The sequence below is a fragment of the Adiantum capillus-veneris genome, chromosome 27 (assembly GCF_014529385.1).
Source record: "Adiantum capillus-veneris isolate H3 chromosome 27, ASM1452938v2, whole genome shotgun sequence".
Classification (NCBI taxonomy): domain Eukaryota; kingdom Viridiplantae; phylum Streptophyta; class Polypodiopsida; order Polypodiales; family Pteridaceae; genus Adiantum; species Adiantum capillus-veneris.
The window spans coordinates 7,248,257-7,271,827 of record NC_140957.1 but is presented as its reverse complement, the minus strand read 5'-3'; the positions used below and the strand labels follow the sequence as shown (position 1 = coordinate 7,271,827).

The 23,571-nt window shown below is 41.6% G+C and overlaps 1 protein-coding gene across 1 annotated transcript; it reads left to right on the top strand.

Moving 5' to 3' along the window:
- The first annotated feature begins 2,066 nt into the window (after positions 1–2,066).
- On the top strand, positions 2,067–3,347 carry LOC147421458 (uncharacterized). Its single transcript, XM_086503368.1, has one exon. The coding sequence runs from the start codon at positions 2,111–2,113 to the stop codon at positions 3,212–3,214; it is 1,104 nt and encodes a 367-aa protein (XP_086359494.1). The 5' UTR covers positions 2,067–2,110; the 3' UTR covers positions 3,215–3,347.
- Positions 3,348–23,571: the final 20,224 nt, after the last annotated feature.

Below are 23,571 nucleotides of genomic sequence, written 5' to 3'. Positions count from 1 at the left end.
AACGGTGTGTGTGTGTGTGTGTGTGTGTGTGTGTGTGTGTGTGTGTGTGTGTGTGTGAGAGAGAGAGAGAGAGAGAGAGAGAGAGAGAGAGAGAGAGAGAGAGAGACAGAATGCCCTCATGTGCAATTCAGATGAGTCAAAATGGTATAAGGGGATCTCTCTCTTCTTCTCTCATATGGATGTGGACTTGGCAATATCTTAGAGCGAGAGAGAGAGAGAGAGAGAGAGAGAGAGAGAGAGAGAGAGAGAGAGAGAGAGAGAGAGAGAGATGGGCCAGCATCAAAAGATTCCATAAGAAAGGCCAATGTCTTAGAGTCTTTCTTGGTTTGGACTCCATCATTCATCTCCCCCCACAACATCTCCCTGATCTATCAACTCCATAGAGGAGCTTTAAAGCTTCACACTGTGCAAAGAGAAAGAGAAGTTGGAAAGATTTCTAACAACAGCCGATCTATTAGGTGCTTGAAGGCTTGCAACCCACATTCAAGCATGCTTACCTCTAGACAGCAAGCATGCAACACACTGTCCACCATCATCAGGCAAGTGGAGCCAACCTCGCACCTTTGGAGCCAAATATGTGTAGAAGGAGAGAAAGCATATACTATATACACATAGAACTTGTCACAAAGCTAGAGGTGATGCCCACAGAATGAGGGTATTTACCTGCAAAGCAATAGATCATCCCAGATACACACTTCTCGAAAACAATAGAGTAACTTTTGATTGCATTTACTCGTGTCCCGACATGTGGTGATCGACGGGGAAGACAACGTGAGGCATTGAGTGATTGCAGCGGCGAGGCGAAGGCCATGAGGACGCAGTGGCATCAGGTGACAACAACAATTAGGCGGGGGTCGTACAAGCCTGTTTTTTACTCTTAATTAACCTGTGCAATCGCTAACAGCATCGCAAGCGTGATCCACTGGTTAGGAAATGTCCATGGGAGTTAACGACACCTACGGAGGTGAGTTCAATTCTTGCGTTCTAATTTTGAAGGTAGGACTACCAAGGTAGGTAGGAGGAATCTTGCCAAGGTGGGAAGAATCGTGCAAGTAATTGAATAAACAATGAACGAGCCAGTAGCAGGCTTTAGTCCCACTCCTACCTGCAAACATGCTTAACCATGGGTACACTGCTCACCTTTTTGACGACTCCAACTCGACAACACTACAAGGTCTGTTATCTGCATCCAATTCCCCATGCCTATGCATTTGCTTGGTCTACACATAAATCATACGGGGTAGGGCACATCTTCCATTTCTTATAATTTTTGGAGAGACCATTTAGTGCCAACTCTCCACCATACTTTTATATGGCACTTATACATGACGTGCACTGTATACTTAGCATTTTCACACTGTGATGCTTCATTGCAAGACAAAATGTTTAACAATTCACATTGCTTTTATGTAGCTTGACTCAAACATTGTCCTCCAACTTGCACAATTGGATGACACCATACACAATTACCAAGTCAATGGTGCAGTTTAAATTTTATAGTTTATTGATGCTTTCTGTAATTTTTTGAGTTTGCCAATACTTCTTTAAGTTCAGTTTAGCTACATGTTTCCCTCACTAGTGCATCCTCAATCTCGATCATCATATCTATATATAATAGACACGCACTTTTTTTCTCGCCGTCCTACAATTGAACTTATGTATTGTAGTACTCAATGCATTATGTACATGTTTACTTTATTCCTAGGTGGTTGATGTGAATCTACGTAGGTCTTTGTTTAGCAATGCATCTACGTTCTACTCTGCATAAGCGTTTTGTAGCACGAGGATAGCCCTCCTCATCGACAACTAATACTCCTTGCTCCCTCTCCGACTTTGACAACACATAACACTCTCTCTCTCTCTCTCTCTCTCTCTCTCACACACACACACACACACACAGGTTCTACTGATGTTCTATAGCAATGCCCACCACGAATTTACAAGTTTCACCCCATGCGTCCATGCCCCAAAAGGCATGCGCACGCACTTTACCACTTCATTTGTTTGTGAACAGTGAAAGGTTATGTCGATTCCGAAGACCTCCACGTCCAATATATAGCCGCGTATGGTGTCCCCTGTCCTAGGGCGCGCACGTGCTACTGAAGCAGCCATGGCGATGATGTACTGCAAGAAGCAGCCGAACGCGGCCCTGCCCTGCAATGGGACCATGGACCCCGAGTTTGGGCATTTCATACTCGATCATTCCGACAAAAGGAAGGGAACCAAGAGCATGAAATACCCCTTAGACAAGAGCAGAGAGATCCTGACACAGGGGATAATTTACCCCAACATCATGCTTGTAGTCCCTGATTCCATACACACGTACGATTTGAGGTCGCTCAAATGGACCAGCAAGCCACGCGAAGCAGTCTCCGGTGCGGAGGTCCTCGCAGCTTGCCCTGCCACTGAGGGCAAGCTTCTGCTCAAGCTCTCCAAACCCTACCATGGCCAGTCCATATGCTTCTTTAGCTTACAAACCTCTACTGTCCAGGCCATCCCTCCTTGCCTTGCCATCGACGCCCCTGACCTCTGCTCTACTGGCTTCTGCAACGGCGTTGTCGTTGCCATCGGCCTTGAGAGAAACAACTCCAACTCTGTGATTGTTGAATACTACATGAATAAGCAATGGAACTTCCTCTACAGGTTTTGCAATAATGTGCAAACTACCGTGTACTCAGACGTCATGACTTGTTGTGGCGGCTCGCTGTACGCAGCCTGCATAGACAACAAGAAGCAAGGGTATGTCTTCCGCGTCAAGTGCGACTGCACGCCCAAAGATGATGCTTCCATTCCCGTTGAATGGAGCTTGTTAAGTTTACCAGAGACAAATTACAAGCTTGCACAAGAGAAGCAACCCAATGTGTCCCAACTATTGATAGCCATTGTGTCATGCCAAGGTAACCTTTATTGCATACATGCATATGAGGAGGTGTACTACCTCTATAGAATTTATGTGGAGGGTCCTTGGAGAGAAGAGAAGCAGAGGATATCGTATGTGTACGACCCTGCTGTGGCCAACTCTTTGCCACCCTTGCAGGGATTCAAAAGAGCCATTGGCCTCGGTAACCTCATCCTCTTCCAACTCTCCACTGGGGAGATGTGGACATACCATGTTCCCGACCAACCATGGCCGTCCATCCAAACCTTCCAAGAGGTCAAAAGCTTCCCAAGCTCAACCCAATGGGCTCTATGTGCATACAATCCACCCATTTAGGTTTAGGAGAAACAACTAGGTTGCAACATTTTTGCTCTCCGTCAACGTCGTCGTGGGTCGGCCCTCATCGCTCGGAAAGCTAGCAGCAAGCAGTGTCCTTATTGATTGACACGTCGGTGTCGAAAAGTCATATGAAGTGGACAACTCAGCCTCCAAAATTCTGTCCACGTCCATTGAAGCAGACCGCGACATGTCAGTCATGGTAAATACTATACACTGTAGTACTCCTGCATTTCGTGGGTGTTCTAGCCCCCCTTCCCACGATTGTTGACGACAGGGAAAGGACGTCGTCCTTTCCTTGAAAAAGAGCTGCCCTGCATGGCTCCGACCTTCGCCGGTCGCCATAGCACGGCCGCTGTTTCCCGAGGGATGGACATTGGACGTCCTTTCCCTACCCCTTAAAATTGGCATGGTGTATCTGAAAAATGGTTGTGTGACATAGTTCAGAGTGATGTGTGTTGTGTTCTTTGTCTATATTATTGTGGAAGGGAAGTTACAATATCAAGGTTTCCTCCAATTGGAGTAGTGATCCGCGGTTAAGGACTGAGGGTCCAAAGAGGTGTCAAAAGAAAAGTTAAAATAAACAAAACTAAAAAGGGGAAAGTGAGGAGGGAGCCGGCTTGGAAGTTCGAAACTCCTGGATGATGGCTTTACCTCCGAGAGAGAGAGAGAGAGAGAGAGAGAGAGAGAGAGAGAGAGTCAGGAATTGTTATGGGGTGACATTTGCTTGTATGAGTTTGCTCAAAAGTGTATATTAGCCTAATATATAGTGATTTCGAGGTCTCTGTCCAGATTGTTCCTGCTACAACTTTCAAACTTCTTCTCTCTTTTTCTTCTGCGCTCTCTCTCTCTCTCTCTCTCTCTCTCTCTCTCTATAAAGTGTGGTAGATTCTCGTTCCAAGACTCATCAGATAGATCTTTCAGGTCTCTTGGGATTGTTTCTTTGCGTTAAAAATTCTCTTCTGCAACTTCTCTCTCTCTCTCTCTCTCTCTCTCTCTCTCTCTCTCTCTCTCTGCTCGCAATGGGCGAGATGTGCTTTCTCCTTGTTACAATGGGCGAATCCTACAATCGTGTTAACACGTTCCAGGAGACGACGCGACATCTCGACATAACGCAAGGGCAGTCCATGAACAACATCTTTCTAGCATGAACTATATATGAGCTCACGTACGCATGTCAATGCCTCGCATAAGGACAAAGGACGTGCAATTGCATCTGGCGCGAGAGAGAGAGAGAGAGAGAGAGAGAGAGGGCTTCCCAGCCGTAGAGCAACAGATTTACCTACTGTAGCTCAAAATTCAAATGAAGCACAATGACACTTTGAAAGACGATTTAATTAACCAAATTATGAAGCTTCGAAGTGCAAAGATCACAAAATCAATCAAAATCTCACACATTCTTCAAATTTGATAGTTGCAAAAGTTAACAGATTGGTGCAATTTGATGATTATTTTCTCAGATCAAGAATCATTCACCGAAAAAAAAACTAAATGTGCTACTAATCATTTTTTTTGACCAAGCATCACTCTCGACAAAAGTGTACAACAATCAACAACTTGGAAAAATTTCTAGTAATGGGTGAAAAGATTGTTTCTGCCCCCTCAAATTAATTTCGATGCTCATCGCGCTTTGGAAAAATTTCCATAAAAGCAAGGAGACAACATATCTTGCTACATTGACCGCTTTTGGGAACACCTTCTACTCCTTTGCATGGTAGAAGAAACCTCAATAGATTCTCTTCGGCATAAGTATGAAGATAGCCTACACAACATAGTACAATCCACGCTTAGCTCATTGAAACTTACTTCAATGTATGTGGCTAATTTTCTTTCCGCACGATACGAGAAAGGAGATAAACTCTATTGTTCAAGAGGTACGTACCACCCAACCACAATGCAACAATCACCATCACTTTCAACAACGCTTTCATTGAGGCAATCACAATGAGAACAATTTTAACAAGTATACTCCTACATCTTACACAAACAATTATGCACAATCATGTCCTTTTTTTTTTTGACAAAGAAACAACGCCAATATTCCATCGCCACATAATTCAAGAATCCCTTCCATATACTCTACACTTTGCAACCCAAACAAAAACTCCAAGTCCACTTCCCCGACATACCAAAACGGAGTATGTACCATAAGTGCCACCATATAGCCATATATAAGCCAATTACCTGATTTGCTAGTAGCCAACAACCAAACATCCATAGCTCGTCCACAAAACATTGCAGAGGAACCTAAATCTTTTGGCGACTTTATTAAGGATTGGGCATACTAACAATCACAACAAGATCTAAGTAAACCGATTTCAATTCATGATTTTCTCCATCACTAGAAAAGCACAATTCTTAATTCTACTGTGTCTATAGTACACAATGACAATAGTTCGCACAATTTTATTTTTGAAAAACTTGTTAATAAAATCAATCTATAAAGTACACCATATGTATATAAAATAAAATGTGGTACACGTAAAATTAAGTACCAAAAAATGAAATGTCGCTTATAAAGGTTGATTTTTTAATTGCAACTTTACAATCTATACACACAAATGAATTTCACATTTAAAGATCAAAATATTTTTCTTTCTGGTGATGCATCTCTTACACTGTTCTCTTTTATCTCACACACAAAATCAAAATTTCCTTCAAAAAGATGATAAAGTATATATGATATTCATCACACAAGTTGAACACAAAAAAAATTCTCTTTTACAAAAGCACGACTATGTTATTTCAGAATACTCTGATTATTTTGACAATAACTACCCCCTTACCTCCCACCTTCTTGAGGTGGCCATGACCACAAAATAGAAACATTTATAGGATTTTAACCCCCACATAGAGACCCATATAATTTCAAAAAATTCACCAACCTTCTAGAAAAAAACTCAATTGTTTTAGTTCACCCCTTTGGTGTCTCTATACTCTTAGTACAAACGAAAAAATAAACATTCCATATGTACATCAAGTAGGTGGTCAAAATTGTGATTTTTTCATTTCTTTCTAGAGGGAATCTAGCAAGATCCTCTCAAGCCTTTGAGGAGAAAAACGGAGGTGCCCTATCTCTCTCTCTCTCTCTCTCTCTCTCTCTCTCTCTCTCTCTCTCTCTCCTTCCTTCCTTTACATGGGTCTTCTCCAACTGGGCGGTTCCCTCAGGTTGCGCACGTTGCAGGTCTTCTGGATGGAATACATGCATGCACAATGACGGAACCATCGGGAAAATGAAAAAGTCCGGCGAGAGTAATTATATATAGTAAACAGTGTGCTAACCGCGGTCTTTTAGCTATGCAAATCCTTGGGGAGTGTATCCGAATGTCGGGTATAGTCATCTCTTGTGAATTGACCTAAGGTTACAGAGTCACAGGTCCTTTTTTTGGGCTGAACGTGATTCTTAATTCGGTAACCACTTTTAAAATTGTTTAATTCGTTTACCGACATAAAGGTACGAAACCAAAACAACTGAAAACTTGGATAGTCATGCTCATTGCGAAGAAGCCATTGGTCTAAATGATGGCTGTAATTGGTTTTAGAAGATGAGCATATATAAAACGAGTCCATAGTTAAGGGTCGGATATCCTGTACTAGTGTACTGGGCATATAAAGATCCTTGAAGTTTTGTATTTTGCACCATCATAGATTTGAGTTGATTTACACTTGTCACTCCACAATATAAGAGCTATAATCCTTAATTGGGTTAAAATAGCTTTTATATATTGAATTGGTTGCATGGGGGAGTTACAATCCTTCACTAGGTACAAGAGTCCTCAATTGAGTGATTATATTGAAGATTTATTTGTGTTAGTTCATGTATTAGTTTATATAGAGATGCATTATGTATATGATAGATTATTAGTGCATGAAATGACCAATCATATATTTTATTGCTTTCGTTTGTTTTTTGTAGCAATTGAAATTAGATGTGTCTTATTGTTTGCAAATCAAAGTGGGCATATAAATAAGCATTATAACAATAATTGCATTGAGAGATTCATAGCATTGTTGTACTTATCATGGCGTGCATAGACTGTATTGCAATATGTATGTTTGCTCACAATATAGGTGATCGATATGTGGATTGATTAGCGTGCATTGAAAATCTCATATTGTGCATCATAGTTACTTTCATATTGAATGGTTTTAAATTTTATTATATATTGAAAATAAGAAAAATCTTTCAAAAATTGAACATCTGATTCTTTTGTCTTCACTTTTAATTTAAAAGCAATGGAGCAAAATGTGGGCACAAGTGGTACAAAGAAGCCAAAGAATAAAAAAGCTCATGGCAAAGAGTGCGATTTTGCTCACAACATATGCGGCCGATATATGGAGTGGCAATGTACATTTTGTCACACAACAAAATCAGGTGGTGCACCACGTATTGGGGATCATTTTTTGGGTAGCGTTAAAAAGAGTTGTAAGAAATATGAACATCCTCAGGCACGTGCACTTGCAAAGCATTTGAGAGAAGAGCTCGCTAAAAAGGGTGGCAAGAGACAACAGATATATAGCTCTGAGACTTCGAGTCAGGAGTTATCAGAGCCAAATATTAACTCCGCAGATCCTTTAGTGACGCCAACTAACCTTGGAGAACAACCTACGTAGAGAGAAGAAATTCCAAGCAATGTTCCTTTTAAGCGTCACAATGAAGGTGGACTTAGTCAAATGCGTAAAAAATCATTACATCAAAGCTTTCGAGTGCATTCTCTAGAAGAAGCACAAACTGCACTCGCCAAAGCAATATTCTTTACTGGAAGTGCTTTGGTCTTGGTAGATAGCAATCATTGGAAGGCTACTTGGAAGAAAATCGGTGATTTGGCCCAGGACTTTTAGCTCCTTTATCACACGATACGAAATGTTTTCTTGGACAAATGTTACATCGAATTCAAAGAACGTGTTGGCAAAATAATACTTGGAAATATTTCGCTTTCAGGATGTACGATTGTGAGTGATGGCTGGTCAAATGTTCAAAGAAGACCACTGATCAATGTAATGCTAATTTGTCCAAGGGGACAAACGTTTATAAAGGCAATTGATAGTTCTGGTGCAATTAAAAGTGGCAAATATATTTCTAAGGTCTTGATTAATCTAATTAAAGAAATTGGTGTTGAATATGTCGCTCAAGTAGTCATGGACAACGCAAAGAATTATAAAAACGCCTATAAATTAATAAAGAAGTGCTTTCCACACATTTTTGTCAATGGTTGTAATATGCACAGTTTAAACTTGGTGCCAAAAGATTGGTACACTAGCGATGAAACCACATGGTTCGCCAAAATAATTGATACATCGCGTCAGGTTGTGAAATTTATCTTGAAACGACAAAGAGTGCTCGATTTGTATAGGATGTGCATGTCAGTGATGTTGAAGCTTCCTGCTGAAACTCGGTTTTGCACACACTTTTATACCTTGGAATCACTTCTCCGTAATAAATGCGTTGTGATTGACACATTCAATTACACGGCCTTTGATGAATGGTAGCTTGAGCAGAAAGAAAAAGTGAAAGATAAAATTACATGTCTACGTGGAAATGTAAACAAATTTGCTTGGTGGAGGAGTGTAAGGGATGCATACCATCTAATGATGTCCGTTATGTTCGCAATCCGTATCTTGATCAAAGAGTACCAAACTTGGGCAAAGTGCGAACAATCCACAATCTTGATAAAAGGGTGCCAAACTTGGGCAAAGTGTGGATGAGATGGTGGTCAATCCAACAGAGTCTTGAAAATCCTAAAGAGCTGAAAGAGTCTATAGTAGAGAAGGAGTGGCGACTACCATTCTCTGGCAAACAACAAATTTTTTTAGCCAAGTATTTTCATGCAAGGTGGAAGAGTGCTCACAGTCCACTCCATAGTGTTGCTTACATGCTCGATCTAGAGTATTGAATTTAGATCTGATGTCCAAAACAGAGGTGGTAAGCGATTCCTATCATGTGGTCAACACGTTCTACTCCAACGTTCAAGACCGAATTGATTGCATCAAAGAAATGAGTGCATTTAGATTAAAAGAAGATCCTTTTGCGAATGATTTTGTACAGATAATGGCAAAAGAGCAACCTGCATGGAAGTGGTGGATGATGAGTAGTGGAGAGCATTACTCTAACTTCGTCCCCTTGCAATGAAAGTACTGGCACAATGTGTAATAAAGTCAAGTTCAGAGAGAAACTGGAGTATATACAAGTATGTTCACAACACTATTAGTAGACAAAGCGGAAAAATTAGTGTATATGTTTTGCAATGAAAAGATATTGAATCACATCGAAAGTGCTGGCTACCAGGAAGAAATGCCAACCTAGTTGTATGATTGTCAAAATGAAGACGAAGAAGAGTTCAATGTTGGTGTATCCCAATGCACTATAGACGAAATAGAAGAGAATTTGATACTAGATGTGGAGGTTGAAATACAAGGAGAACCACAACACTCAGACTTAGAACCAGATAACAACTTTACAGATTCAATATAGCTTGAGAGTAGAATGAAGATCGTGTCAAAAACCAATGTAAAAGACCTTGCATTCAAATGTGTTTTGATCATATACAATGCTTCATATTTCGCGATTATACATAGTTTGTCGATCTCAATTGTGTTGCTCTAAAGTAGCATCTTGTTCAGTAAATAGATTTCTAATTGTGCTAGGGGTATCTTGGCGGGCTTGCTTTAATTTATACTCATTTGCCATGCCAAACATAATATATATTCCTTGTGAAATAGCTTGTGAATAGATTGCACATCGGCTACTATTTTGCATTAAATGAACAAGACAAACGTAGTGATAATAATGACTGTATGTCAATGTATAATATCCACTCCATCCGTCAAAATTCTTGTAGCAAACTGGACATTGGGAAGAAGAGAATGCATCTGAAGTAGACGAGGGGACCATATCTAGATGCAAGACAAGGTGATTGATGTGTGTCCCTTGTACAGGTGTTGGATTTACTCGCTGTGTCAGATTTTGAACGTTTTGGCTTAAGTGGTGAATGCTTTTCTCCATCTGGACTTGTGACGGTTGGGGTGTCTAGGTGGCTATAGAAAGCCGTGCTATTTTTTCATCTTTCTCTGCCAACTGTGTCATGTAAATATCCTTCTCTCTCTTTAACTATAGGTCGGCGCCTCCACTATCAATAACTCATCTCGGGTGAAAGTGACACAACTCTCCCTTATATCATGAGTGGCAACAGTTGTCTCCTTTGACAAAAAGTCTACTGGTCGTTGTTGCACAAAGTGAACATATAACATTTTTGCAAAATATAGCGCACAATCTGCATTGTGCAAGGAATGGCCATAAACTTCCAAGTAAATCCTCTTAGCGTTTTCTTTTATCGCATCATGGTTGCACTTTGAAACCTTCCACCTTCCTTTCATGGTCTCTGTGTCCTCACATGGCCATATTGTCTTGATCATGTCCTTTGTCACTTCTTTATTGATCTCTGTTTGGATTTGCCCCTTTTGAGAGTCGTCGAGCAGTGCACATTGCTTGTTGTGGTGACATACCGTGTGCTAGAGATTTCATGCGCTGAAATGCATTAACAGCCGGTCGTTGTTGATCATCGGGCACTGATGATGTGCCAATATATTGTTCTTCATCGGTCATTTTCTCTTGGAGCTGCAATCAACATATAGACAAATATTCAAATATTCAATATCATTGGCAAATATATATTTCACGATTGAACAGTCTCACGGATGCACAAGATAACAACTTCTCGTCCACTACATTAGACATCAGAATCCACTAAATCAAACCACAACTAATGCGACTAATTGAACCACAAGGCAAATTTGAAATACCAACACTCAACATGAAAAATTTGAAATGACTAAAAATAATTAACTCAATTAGGTGAAGCACTTCAAACTAGATAATACACTTCAATAAAAAATAGAATACCCTGGACAAGACATGTAGCTCATAAAAATGTTTAGATCGGATAAAATGATGGTGCAAGTTCAATAAGGGGACGTTGGACAAGGTTAGGGAATGTCTTTAATTGTTTTTTGAAAAATATGAACACGTTAGAAGCATTTCTTCTTTGCTCTTGTTCTTTTAACTTCATCCAACAATCTACTTTAATCCGATATAGCCCTTATAACATCTTCGTCCGGGTGAGGAAAAACTTCTTTTGGAAAATAAACTTTTTTGGCTGCAATCCAAAAATCTGCCAGCATGTCGAATATATAGCCCAATGCATAAATGTCGCTCGCTTTTGTGTATGCATCTGTGCGTCGTGGATCATATAGTTCTGGAGCAATCCACGGTCGCTTAGCCATCTCAACATCCCCTGCTCTCTATGCCTCCAAAATTGTAGAGTCCGACTGTGCGCTTGGATGCAAATAATTAATTGTTGCACGCTTAGCTGGCATTCTAAGCATCATCCCCCAATCAATGATGCAGACGCAGGGTTTATTGGCGTGAGTAAAGTCCAACATTATGTTGAACGGATGGAGGTCATTGTGCACTATCCCGGTCGAGTGGGCGGCCGCAACGCCATCGATTAAGGTGTGACAGATGGCTGGCATCTACTCGATCACTGCTTTGATCCATGCTGCGTCTATCTCTTGTACATGAAGATTTGCTGCAGGCAATGACCTATAGCCGTGTTGTAGCCTGTGCATGTGTCGTCTGAACAATCTGTGAGCAAATGGTAAGCGACACATCACGTCCCCCACGGTACCCCCATTGTAGTATGGGAATATTGTGATCCAAGGGGCTTCGGTAGTAAAGCCAATGCACCTTACAATGGAGGGGTGAAGCGTTTGCATTCCTTGCTCTGTCTGAAAGCTGTCAAATTTTGCCTTACTCCCTCCCTTGTAACATTTTCCTACATATGTAATGTGGTCTGGAAAAAAAAGAGATGCCTTTGATGGTGTACAATGTGCACACACCAACATACCTTCTACTAAGGCTTCGTGAGGGATGCCAACAAGATGAGTGCACTTGGCATTCAAAGTCGTGCGCATGATTGTGCCAGTGCCGCTAGCATCGGATCGACCTCCCAAAGCTGCTTGCGCATCTTGGGCCATCTTCAATTGCTTGGGTAAGGCTGCTTGGTCCTGCGCTTTCACATGCTTCATCTTTACCTTCTGTTCTTCCCACAATTTATCCCAGAGCTCTAATTTTGACATGTCGCAGGCAGGTGGGATATCTTCCTTTAAGTCTCTGCAACATACTTTCATATTGCCCAACACTGTCTTAACCTTGTGGTGGGGGTCAAATTCTTGAATCCCTGCTGGAATCAACAACTTGTATTGGCCTTCACCTTGCAGCCTGCGCTCTGTGTTCTCCCATATAGCGCTAGTGAGGTCTTTGATGAAGACATCGCTTTCAGTAATCCGTTGTATGTGACCATCTGCACATGATGAGATTGCCAAAATGCATTCTTTCTGAATGGCACGCATAATACTTTTCTTTTGATCTGGCGTCATATTTGCACTGGACAATAAAAAACAACATATCAAATAGTCATTCATGGTTGCTAATGACACTATCACTCTCACACTATTTCAGGCAAACCCTTAACCACGACTTGTAGACTTTAAGAAATGTGCAAGGAAATATTGATAAAATTTTAAAAATAATATTCACTTAAAATCGCAATCTGTTACATGTATAAAATGCAGATCAAACAAGTGGTTTATAAGAACCTAATTCAAATCAAACAATACATAATAACAGTCTGGCACATTTCAACACATATTGAATTTTTAACTTATATTTTTCTCTGTGCGCACATACTAGTTCAAACAAAGCACACACTGACTTAAAGACTTCAAAAACATTTAAAACATTGGAAGTGTACAAATCGGACTAGAAAATTGCAAAGAATGTTTTGCTCTTTAAAAAGATAGAAATAAATATTTAACATGTAAATTGTGTTCACACACTTTTTTACATAGAATTTATGTAAATGTAGCATTCAAAATAGCGATGATAATTGATGCTCTTTAAAAAGATACAAAAGAATATTTAACATGCAAATTGTGTGCAAATTCTTTTTTACAAAGAATTTATGTAAATGAAGCATTAAAAATAGCGATGATGCTTGAGGTCCTTTAAAAAGATTAAAAATAATATTTAACATGCAAATTGTGTGCAAATACTTTTGTGCATATAATTTATATAAATGGAGAATTTAACATAGCGATGATTGATAAATAAAGCATTCTTTTGAATATGATTAGCTGGTATATAATTTCATATGGACAATTAAAAACAAAAAAATCAAACAATTCAAACATTTGTATATGAAATACTCTTCACAGCCGCGTTACCGACCAAGTATTTCATATACTTAATACTTAAAAAATTAACTGCACATGCACCTACAAATTATATGAAGTTCATATGATCGGGTTAATGACCTGAATGCCACATTTATGTTAAAAAAGATGCTTCTAACAAACGACACTCTATTAGGTGCGTTACGGATCGAGTGTCGCATGAATCTAAGGAGAACTAATAGCTTGCATATGAACATCATATGGCCGCGTTACCGATCGATGCCCATATGTTTTTTGGGAAAAGGGGAAGGGAAGTTGACTTACCATAAGGATTCTAGATTCGCCGCGTTACCGACATAGTGCCCAGACAATAAGCCAATACTTACCACAAGGACACCATCTTCCCCGCGTCATCGAGGTGATGCCCCCGTGGTAAGCACTGTTCAGTAGGACAGCTTACGCACACACTCCCATTGTGTGGTAAGGTATCTTATGAATGTCGTGCAATACGACAAAAGGCACGCTACCACACAACGCATACACACACATAACACATACACGGATCGTGTGGTCAGGTACTCCACTACTGTCGTGCAATGCGACGCAGAGCACGCTCCCACACGACCCCCTCTCTCTTTCTCTCCTCTCTCCTCTTGACGTACCTGCAAAGTGTCTCTCTCTCTCTCTCTCTCTCTCTCTGTGTGTGTGTGTGTGTGTGTGTGAAGATGAAGCAATGAAATAACACCCAGCGGACCCGATTGGGCCCGTATATATATAATTTTGCGGACCCGCCGAGCTTTTCAGTATTCCCGGCGGGCCTGCCGGGAATACTAAAAAGCCTAGCGGGATTTTAGTGGGTTTCCAGGTTGCCCTTAACCGGATTCTTTGTGATCGTGTTTAGTGTAATCATGTAAATGTGTCAATAAGACCTTGTGATCACACAAAATTTATCGTAATTATGTAAATATTAAATCCCTGATGCACACGGGGTAGGCTTTGCAAGAGACATCACAGGGATATGATGTTTGTAGCACTCATGATGCCTTGTGGGAGCATTGCCGTCGTTGACGTGCTTGGAGGAGAGAGACAAGGTCATAGAAAGAGAAATGGGAGGTGGACACGAGAGCATGAATGTGCAGAGGTAAAGTGGGAGGGACATGTCAGTCTATTTTACTCTCTCTCTCTCTCTCTCTCTCTCTCTCTCTCTCTCTCTCTCTCTCTCCCCCCCTTGCCTGCACATACGGAGATAGAGTCCATCAAAGGGGGGGTTACAGGTGTGAGTCAATACTAGAGTGTGCGCTCGTCTTGAGTCACACTGTTGCTCTTGGACTTGTTGTGTTAGATTCACAAGCACTGGCAACCCCTTCAATGTAGGTGCATGGTAGTCATCTTCGTCAAGAGTGGGGCGTGAGGAAGTGCTACTTGCACTGTTGTTTGCAGATGGGAACTGCCATGCCCTGCGAGAGCTGCAAGGCATGGTGAAGCCAATGGGGTGCGCCAGGGTATGTTTGTGTTCGTCTGCGGACTAGGGAAGGGCTGGTAGAGTGGGAGAGCCAACAATGACAGTGAGGTGAGTGGCTCGTCTGGACTTTGCAGGCAAGGCTACTGAGCAGCACGAGAGAGAGAGAGAGAGAGAGAGAGAGAGAGAGAGAGAGAGAGAGAGAGAGAGAGAGAGAGAGAGAGAGAGAGAGAGAGAGAGAGAGAGGGGGGGGGGGGGGGGGGGGGAGCTCGCGATGGGATGCAAAGGCTTGTAAGTAGCACAGGAAGAGAGAGAGAGAGAGAGAGAGAGAGAGAGAGAGAGAGAGAGGGAGGGAGGGAGGGAGGGAGTTGGGTGCTGTGAAGGGAAGAGAGAGAGAGACAAAGCGCGCACTTGCGATGGGCATGGAATAAGACAAGGAAGCTTTGTTCTAGTTTTAGTAGATGCCAAGCAAAGAATTTCCTCCATATACAATCACCTATTTATGCACCTTGAGGCTTTGACTGTTTCAAAATCAAGTCTTGCTTGTGGTGCCTTAGTCACCATGTATGCCAAATGTGGCCCCATAATAATGTCTCTCATGTTAAGTATGGAGCCTGATTTACCCTTGTAATTTTATGTGGTAAAAGCGCACATTTGTAAGGCCCCCATTATGAGGAGAAGCCATCGTGCATGAAGGAAAATCACTCACCGGAAACCAAAATTTTCACGAACAAGAATCAAGGGCAACTTTAAAGGCCTCGGGGGCAGATGCCCCCCGAGAATTTTTTTTCGCCGGAATATTCTTTTTCGCCGGAATATTATGGCCGGACGGCGGTCGAAAAGTGGTCAGAAAACAACCGGTCGGTTGGCCGGTGGCTGGTAGTCAATGGCCGATGGCCGGTGGTCGGAAGTCAATGGCCGGTGGCCGGTGGCCGAATTCAAAAGCGGACTTGTCTTCTCAAGGGCGGCCACACATGGGTGGATTGGAGGGTCCGATTTGGACTTATTCGCACAAGGGCGGCTACACATGGCTGTCTCTCATAAGAGAGGGCAGCCCTTTTGGCCTATAAAAGGAGGCCATTTCTACACACATTTCATAGTGTGAAGTTGATGCAACAAGGTGAGTGTGAGGTGGTGAGAGTGAAGCAAGGAGGGAGCTCCATTAAGGGTATAATCCCTTTGTAAACTACTTCTTGTTTTGAAGTACTAAAGCCATTGAGTGGCTGCTTTCCCGTGGACGTAGCCCACATTGGGTGAACCACGTATATCGTGTGTACTCTCTCTCTCTCTACTCTATAATCTCATGTATATAAATCTGTCTCTCTCCATTAAGTAATCTACTCAATTATCTATTTAGCTACGTCTTATTTCCTAACAACTGGTATCAAAGCAAGGTTTGGTCGTAGCTAAATTATCTCAAGGAAAGGATTCCTTGAATTGAGTGGGAGTTATGACGGAGGAAGGGAAGCTCAAGATTGAGAAGTTCAACGGATAAAACTACCAACATGGGAAGATGCAGATTGAAGACTATCTCTACCAGAAGGACTATTTGCCACTAGGCAGTCTTGCGAAGAAGCCCGCAACAATGGCATATGAAGCATGGATTGTCCTTGATCGAAAGGCACTGGGAAAAATCCGGTTAAGCTTGGCGTCAACGGTGGACTTCAATGTTTCGGAGATGAAGACCACGGAGGACTTGATGAAGTCACTTGACGACTTCTACGAGAAACCATCGGCATCCAATAAGGTATTTCTTATGAAGCGCTTGTTCAATCTAAAGATGGCAGAGAATGGTTCAGTTGCAGAATACCTAAATGACTTTAACACAAACATAAGTCAACTTTGATCAGTGAAAATCAATTTCGATGACGAAGTACGAGCTCTCCTTATACTATCATCTCTACCGGATAGTTGGGACAGCCTTGTGATGGCTGTAAGTAATTCTATCTCTGGCACAAATACTCTTAAGTTTGATGATGTTGTGGGTGTTCTCCTAAGCGAGGAAATGCGAAGGAGAAGCACAGGAGAATTATCAAGTGCTGCACTATCAGTGGAAACAAGAGGAAGGATTAAGGAGAGGTTCAAAAACCAAAAGGGTCGTGATCGCTCAAGGCGGAGCAAGTCACGCACAAAGTCAGTTCTTGAATGTTGGAACTGCAGCAAGAAGGGCCACGTCAAGAAGGATTGCTGGTCCAAGAAGAAGAAGGAGACAGAGTCTCAAGACAACAAGCCAACATCGAAGGCCAATGTGGCAGGTAAAGTAGAGCAAGATGCTCTAATTCTCTCATTAGACAATGTGTCTAATTCCTAGATAGTAGATTCCGGGGCTTCATTCCATGCGACACCGCACAAGCAACATTTCCAAGACTACACCAAAGGTAATTTTGGGTATGTATACTTGGGAGATGATGAAGCTTGTGAGATTGTTGGCAAAGGTACAGTTTCTATCAAAACTGCTAACGGAAATGAATGGAAGCTTAAAGATGTTAGGGATGTTCCTTCTCTTCGCAAAAATTTGATCTCTACAGGACAATTGGACGATGAAGGTCACAACATTGCATTTGGAAACAAACGGTGGAAGATCTCAAAGGGATCTTTGGTGGTTGCCAAGGGTAAAAAAGTCGGTACACTTTACTTGTGTACTGTTAGGACGCAACCTTCAGCTTGTGCAGCAACTACAGAAGTTGACAGTGCGGTGTGGCACTACTGACTTGGGCATATGAGTGCGAAAGGAATGCAAATCCTTCAAACAAAGAAGCTTCTACCAGGTTTGAAAGAAGTGGACTTAGAGTTATGTGAAGATTGTGTTTATGGTAAACAAAAGAGGGTAAAATTTCAAAAATCAGGAAATGAAAGAAAAAATAAAAAACTTGAGTTGGTTCATTCTGATGTTTGGGGTCCTGCAACTACACCATCACTTGGTGGGTCATTGTACTATGTAACATTCATAGACGAAGCGACTAGAAAAACATGGGTTTATGTCATGAAGAATAAATCCGATGTATTTTCCATATTTCAAAGGTGGAAAGCCTTTGTGGAAAATGAAACAGGTACCAAGGTTAAATGCCTCAGATCCGACAATGGAGGCGAATATTGCATCCAAGCTTTTGAAAGCATTTGTGCTAGCAATGGCATTCGGAGGCAAAGGACAACCCCAAGGACACCTCAACAAAATGGGATTTCATGGAACGAGCAGGCATGCGGCTACATGCAGGTCTACTGCTTGAGCTTTGGGCGGAAGTTGTAAGTACGTCTGTGTACTTAATCAATCGGTCACCCTCAACGGCATTGTATGGGGGAGTTCCAGAAGAGGCATGGACAGTTAAACCGGTGAATTATGCATTTCTCAAAGTGTTTGTGTGTGAGGCTTTCATGCACATAGATAGAAGCCTAAGGACAAAGTTAGATGCAAAGTCCAAAAAGTGTTTCTTCATTGGCTATGGAGAAGGAGACTTTGGGTATCGCCTATGGAATCCTGAAGATGGTAAAATCTTAAGGAGTAGGGATGTAATTTTTAACGAACAAAATATGTACAAAGATTACTTGGAAAGAAAACAAACAAAAGAAACAGGTGATGAGTACATGGAGCTTGAGGATGGTGAAGACTCAAGGACTGCAAACGGTGACAATGTGCAACAACGTCAACCAAATGAGGAGCCTCAACCTATTCCCCGAAGATCTACAAGAGCAAGTAGACCTTCAGAAAGATTTGTTCCTTCCTTCAACCATCTCTTGATCTCAGATTTTGGAGAGCCGGAATCATATGAAGAAGCTATGCAACATGAATCCAAAGAAGAATGGACGAAGAGCATGCAAGTGGAGATGGACTCACTACATCGCAACCAAACATGGGAGTTGGTTGAGTTGCCTAAAGGTAAGCGGGCACTTCAAAACAAATGGGTGTACAAGCTAAAGGAAGAAGAAGGTGGGAAGAAAAGGTATAATTCTAGGCTTGTGGTAAAAGGTTTTTCTCAAAAGAAAGGTATTGACTTCAATGAAATATTTTCTCCTATTGTAAAAATGAACTCAATTAGGCTTGTCTTAAGCCTTGTGGCTGCTCATGATCTAAATCTCGAGCAAATGGATGTAAATACGGCATTCCCTCACGGTGACTTAGAGGAGGAAATCTACATGCTTCAACCAAAGGGGTATGAAGTAAAAGGTAAGGAGAAAATGGTTTGCAGATTAAAGAAGAGCTTGTATGGTTTAAAGCAAGCATAAAGACAATGGTACTTGAAGTTTGATTGATGGATGTTGGATCATGGATTCACAAGATGCAACTCGGATCACTGCGTCTACATGGAGAATTTGGGAGATGGGAAATTCATCATCCTAATGTTGTATGGTGATGACATGTTGATTGCAAGTGCTAACATGCAGGACATCAAAGACCTAAAAGAGGAGCTGTCCAAATCTTTTTCAATGAAAGATTTAGGTACTGCAAAGAGGATACTTGGTATGAAAATATCAAGGGATAGGACGAAGAATACAATAAAGCTATCTCAAGAATATTACATCAAGAAGGTACTAGAAAGGTTTGCAATGCAAAATGCAAAACCAGTTTCTACACCTTTGGCTGGTCATTTTAAACTAACGAAGGATATGTGTCCAAAGACACAAGAGGAGATAGCCTGTATGTCTAAAGTTCCATATGCTGTAGTGGTAGGTTCTCTAATGTATGCTATGGTCTGGACAAGGCCAGACATTGCACATGTAGTGGGAGTTGTGAGTAGGTTCATGGACAACCCAAGTAAAGAGCATTGGCAAGCTGTGAAGTGGATACTTAGGTATCTAAAAGGGACAACAACAAATACTTTGTATTTTGGAGGAACTGATATTTTTCTAGAAGGGTATGCTAATGCAGATATGGCAGGTGACAAAGATACTCGAAGGACCACTACTGGCTATGTGTTCACGGTTGGAGGCACAGCAGTAAGCTAGGCTTCAAAGCTGCAGAAAGTGGTTTCACTTTCTACCACGGAAGCAGAGTATGTAGCAATGACGGAGGCAAGCAAAGAAATTCTGTGGCTTCACAAATTCTTAGAAGAGCTTGGATTCAAACAAGACAATTGTGTCTTGTACAGTGATAGCCAAAGCGCTATCCATCTTGCGAAGAACTCAACCTTTCATTCAAGGACAAAGCACATTGAGGTGAGATATCACTTCATACGCACTCTTTTGGAAGAGGGACAATTAAAGCTAGGAAAGGTGCATACAAGTGAAAATCCTGCAGACATGTTTACAAAGGTGGTCAACAAGGAGAAGTTGAGCTTTTGCTCATCTTCAATCGGCATTCAAGGATAAGAAGCCAGAATGGAAAGCAGTCACAGGTTTGGTTTGGAGATCAGTCTCCAAGTGGGAGATTGTTAAGTTTAGAGCCTGATTTACCCTTGTAATTTTCTGTGGTAAAAGCGCACATTTGTAATGCCCCCATTATGAGGAGAAGCCATCGCGTGTGAAGGAAAATCACTCACCGGAAACCAAAATTTTCACGGACAAGAATTTAGGGGCAACTTTAAAGGCCTCGGGGGCAGAGGCCCCCGAAACTTTTTTTTTCACCGGAATATTATGGCCGGACGGCGGCCGGAAAGTGGTCAGAAAACAACCGGTCGGTTGGCCGGTGGCCGGTAGTCAATGGCCGATGGCCGGTGGTCGAAAGTCAATGGCCGGTGGCCGGTGGCCGAATTCAAAAGCGGACTTGTCTTCTCAAGGGCGGCCACACATGGGTGGATTGGAGGGTCCGATTTGGACTTATTCGCACAAGGGCGGCTACACATGGCTGTCTCTCATAAGAGAGGGCAGCCCTTTTGGCCTATAAAAGGAGGCCATTTCTACACATATTTCATAGTGTGAAGTTGATGCAACAAGGTGAGTGTGAGGTGGTGAGAGTGAAGCAAGGCGTGAGCTCCATTAAGGGTATAATCCCTTTGTAAACTACTTTTTGTTTTGAAGTACTAAAGCCATTGAGTGGCTGCTTTCCCGTGGACGTAGCCCACATTGGGTGAACCACGTATATCGTGTGTACTCTCTCTCTCTCTACTCTATAATCTCGTGTATATAAATCTGTCTCTCTCCATTAAGTAATCTACTCAATTATCTATTTATCTACGTCTTATTTCCTAACATCTCGAGCACATGGATTTCCAAACATGCCCAATGCATGGCAGATTCTCAGCAATACTTAGGGAAGGCCTATGTTGGGATCCCATCACCTATGCATATGCTTGAAATCTTGTGGCATTGCATAAGACCTTGACATGGTTGAGAGGTTAGATTGCTAGTTAGGGGAAGATGTGAAAACATGTCTTTCTTGCAGTGTTTTGGTTGACATGTATGTTGAATGAAGCATGAATATCAATCACATGGACAAGGCCTCAACATGGATCTAAGAACTCATGATCAAGTTTCTAGATAGGGGTTGATGCCAAAACATGTCTTGCATCTTGTGCTTTGATTGATATTTATGTCTAATGTGCCCAAAATGTTGATCAAATTGCTAGTCAAGAGTTGATGCAAAAACACATCAATCAAATTCTGTAATCAAAGTGACATTTTGTACAACCTGTTTTCAGCAATGCTAATGGAAGGTCTTTCTCCATTTGCTAGCCTATGCATGTGCTTTAAAGGTTGGTATCATTGCACATGGCCTCGACAAGGGTGAGATAAGGTTACTAGTCAAGGGACGATGTAGAAACATGTCTTTGTGGGACGCATGTCTAACCTGACCATCCTATCTTATTGCAGTATTAGCGAGAACCACGATTAATTTGTCAAACCATGGGACGAAGCTGACTCGACTAGTACATAGAGGCTACAAGAAGTTGTCAATCTCTTGGAAAGCAACTAACAACTCGCATCTAACTCAAGCTACACTCAAGTGATTGAAATCACCAAAAGCCAATCGCTCATCGGCAAGCAAATCACATCCGTTACAACATCAAATGACATCCAAACGTAATGAAACTTCTAGGACAAGTTTATAAGACCTAAGCACACATGCTTATGGTCTTAAACCCCACTTTAGGTCAAGTTCCAAAATCGCAATTATTAACAACAGTTTGACCTAGTCGTTTTCGACCCAAAATGCATCTAAATGGTTAGCAATGATGCTCCAATACCCCGCCTATGCTTAGTTTTCAATTTAAAAGTGTAAATTCCTAGTTATGATGAAATTAGGTCAGGGGTCGACGATGCCAAAATCTACGAAATACTGTGAATGGCTTACGTCAATGCGTAGAGCTCTTACCTGTGGTTGCAATGCAACAAACGCAATTGCAATGTGACAACCGGAGAAGGAGTAGGAAGCACAAGAAGGAGAGAAGTGAGCACCGTTAGCTCACGCTGTGTATTTCTTATCCAAAACTTATAAAAAAACTTACCAAAATTGGCTTTTTATACCTTAGACAAGGTTTTTGGGTGGTCAAAACTAATAATATGGAGTTCTACCAAAGCTGGGAAATGACTGGCTGATATAATCTGGAAGCTTGTAGCCCCGGCTCATTAATTACAGAGTTTATTCGAGAAAGTAGGAGTTACAATATTCCCTATTTATCAAAATAATAAATGTTTTACAAAGAGAACTTCGAAAAATGGTGTCCGTGTTAGCTTGCTGATAACATTCCCCCTCCTAGCCTGTGTCATCCCTTGACACAGCTTTATGGGCTGAAATAGTCTTCAGATTGACGGCTAGCGAGGCGGTCTTTAAGCACGTCTAGTGCCTTCTGATATTATATTTTTCGTTCTTTGTCGGACACTTGCAGATATTGCATTGTTACTTTATTCTTCAACTCCACCACTGAGTAGCCTACAAACCTGGATGTTAGGTTGATGATCACCGATGCAAATATCTTTGTTTGTCAGGTGAAGAATCCAGTGTATAAAGCTTCCTCAAAGGCCAGCATATTATTCAATGGCAAGAACATACATCTGGCATAGAATCCATACAGGACTTCTTCTGAAGGTTTCCCACTCAGATCATAGCATAAGCCTTTGTTTCCTTCCAAAAATGATAGCCATGGGGCTCCTGTTTGCTCAGGCTCATTAAAAACTTGTATACATGTTAGAAACATTTTGTAAATCTTACATAACATGGCACAGGAGAGATCTAGTAGACTCTTGAAGAAAGACATGGCACCCGTTAGGATTTTCACCATGTATTCCTCTGATGCTTGTCCTCTCTCTGGAGTTGGCAGCCTGGGGAAGTTAAGCCAAGTTGGCCTCTTCTTTTGCAATGCTTCATGCGCTTGCCATGTCCTTACTCTGGGTACATGACAGAAGGCTGGATCTCCTTAAAGGGCTGCAGGTGCTCTTGTGAAGAGAATCAGGTATCTTGGATTCTTGTTCAGCCAGCTTAACCTCCACTTTGGGTGGTCTTTATCTGTGCCATCTTCTTGCGTATCTTTGTACAGCTTTTCTTTCACCTGTAATAGTTCCACTTTGATGAGAGGGTACGACAGGGATTGTTGATGCCATTGAGCGTTGATTTGATTGTGAGTGAGTTGGGTGACATGGCGAACATAAATTCACTTGGCACTTGAAGTTCTTTCAACCTTCTCCACAAATTATTACGGGGAATAATATCAAAGGCTTTCTTAAAGTCCACAAAGAAACAGTACAATAGCATGCCTGTCAAATGATTTTCCCCAATGAGAACAAGAAGAGTGACAAG

What these genes read in the sequence shown, in the direction of transcription:
- LOC147421458 (XM_086503368.1), top strand. Translation starts at nt 2,111, where the DNA reads ATGGCGATGATGTACTGCAAGAAGCAGCCGAACGCGGCCCTGCCCTGC.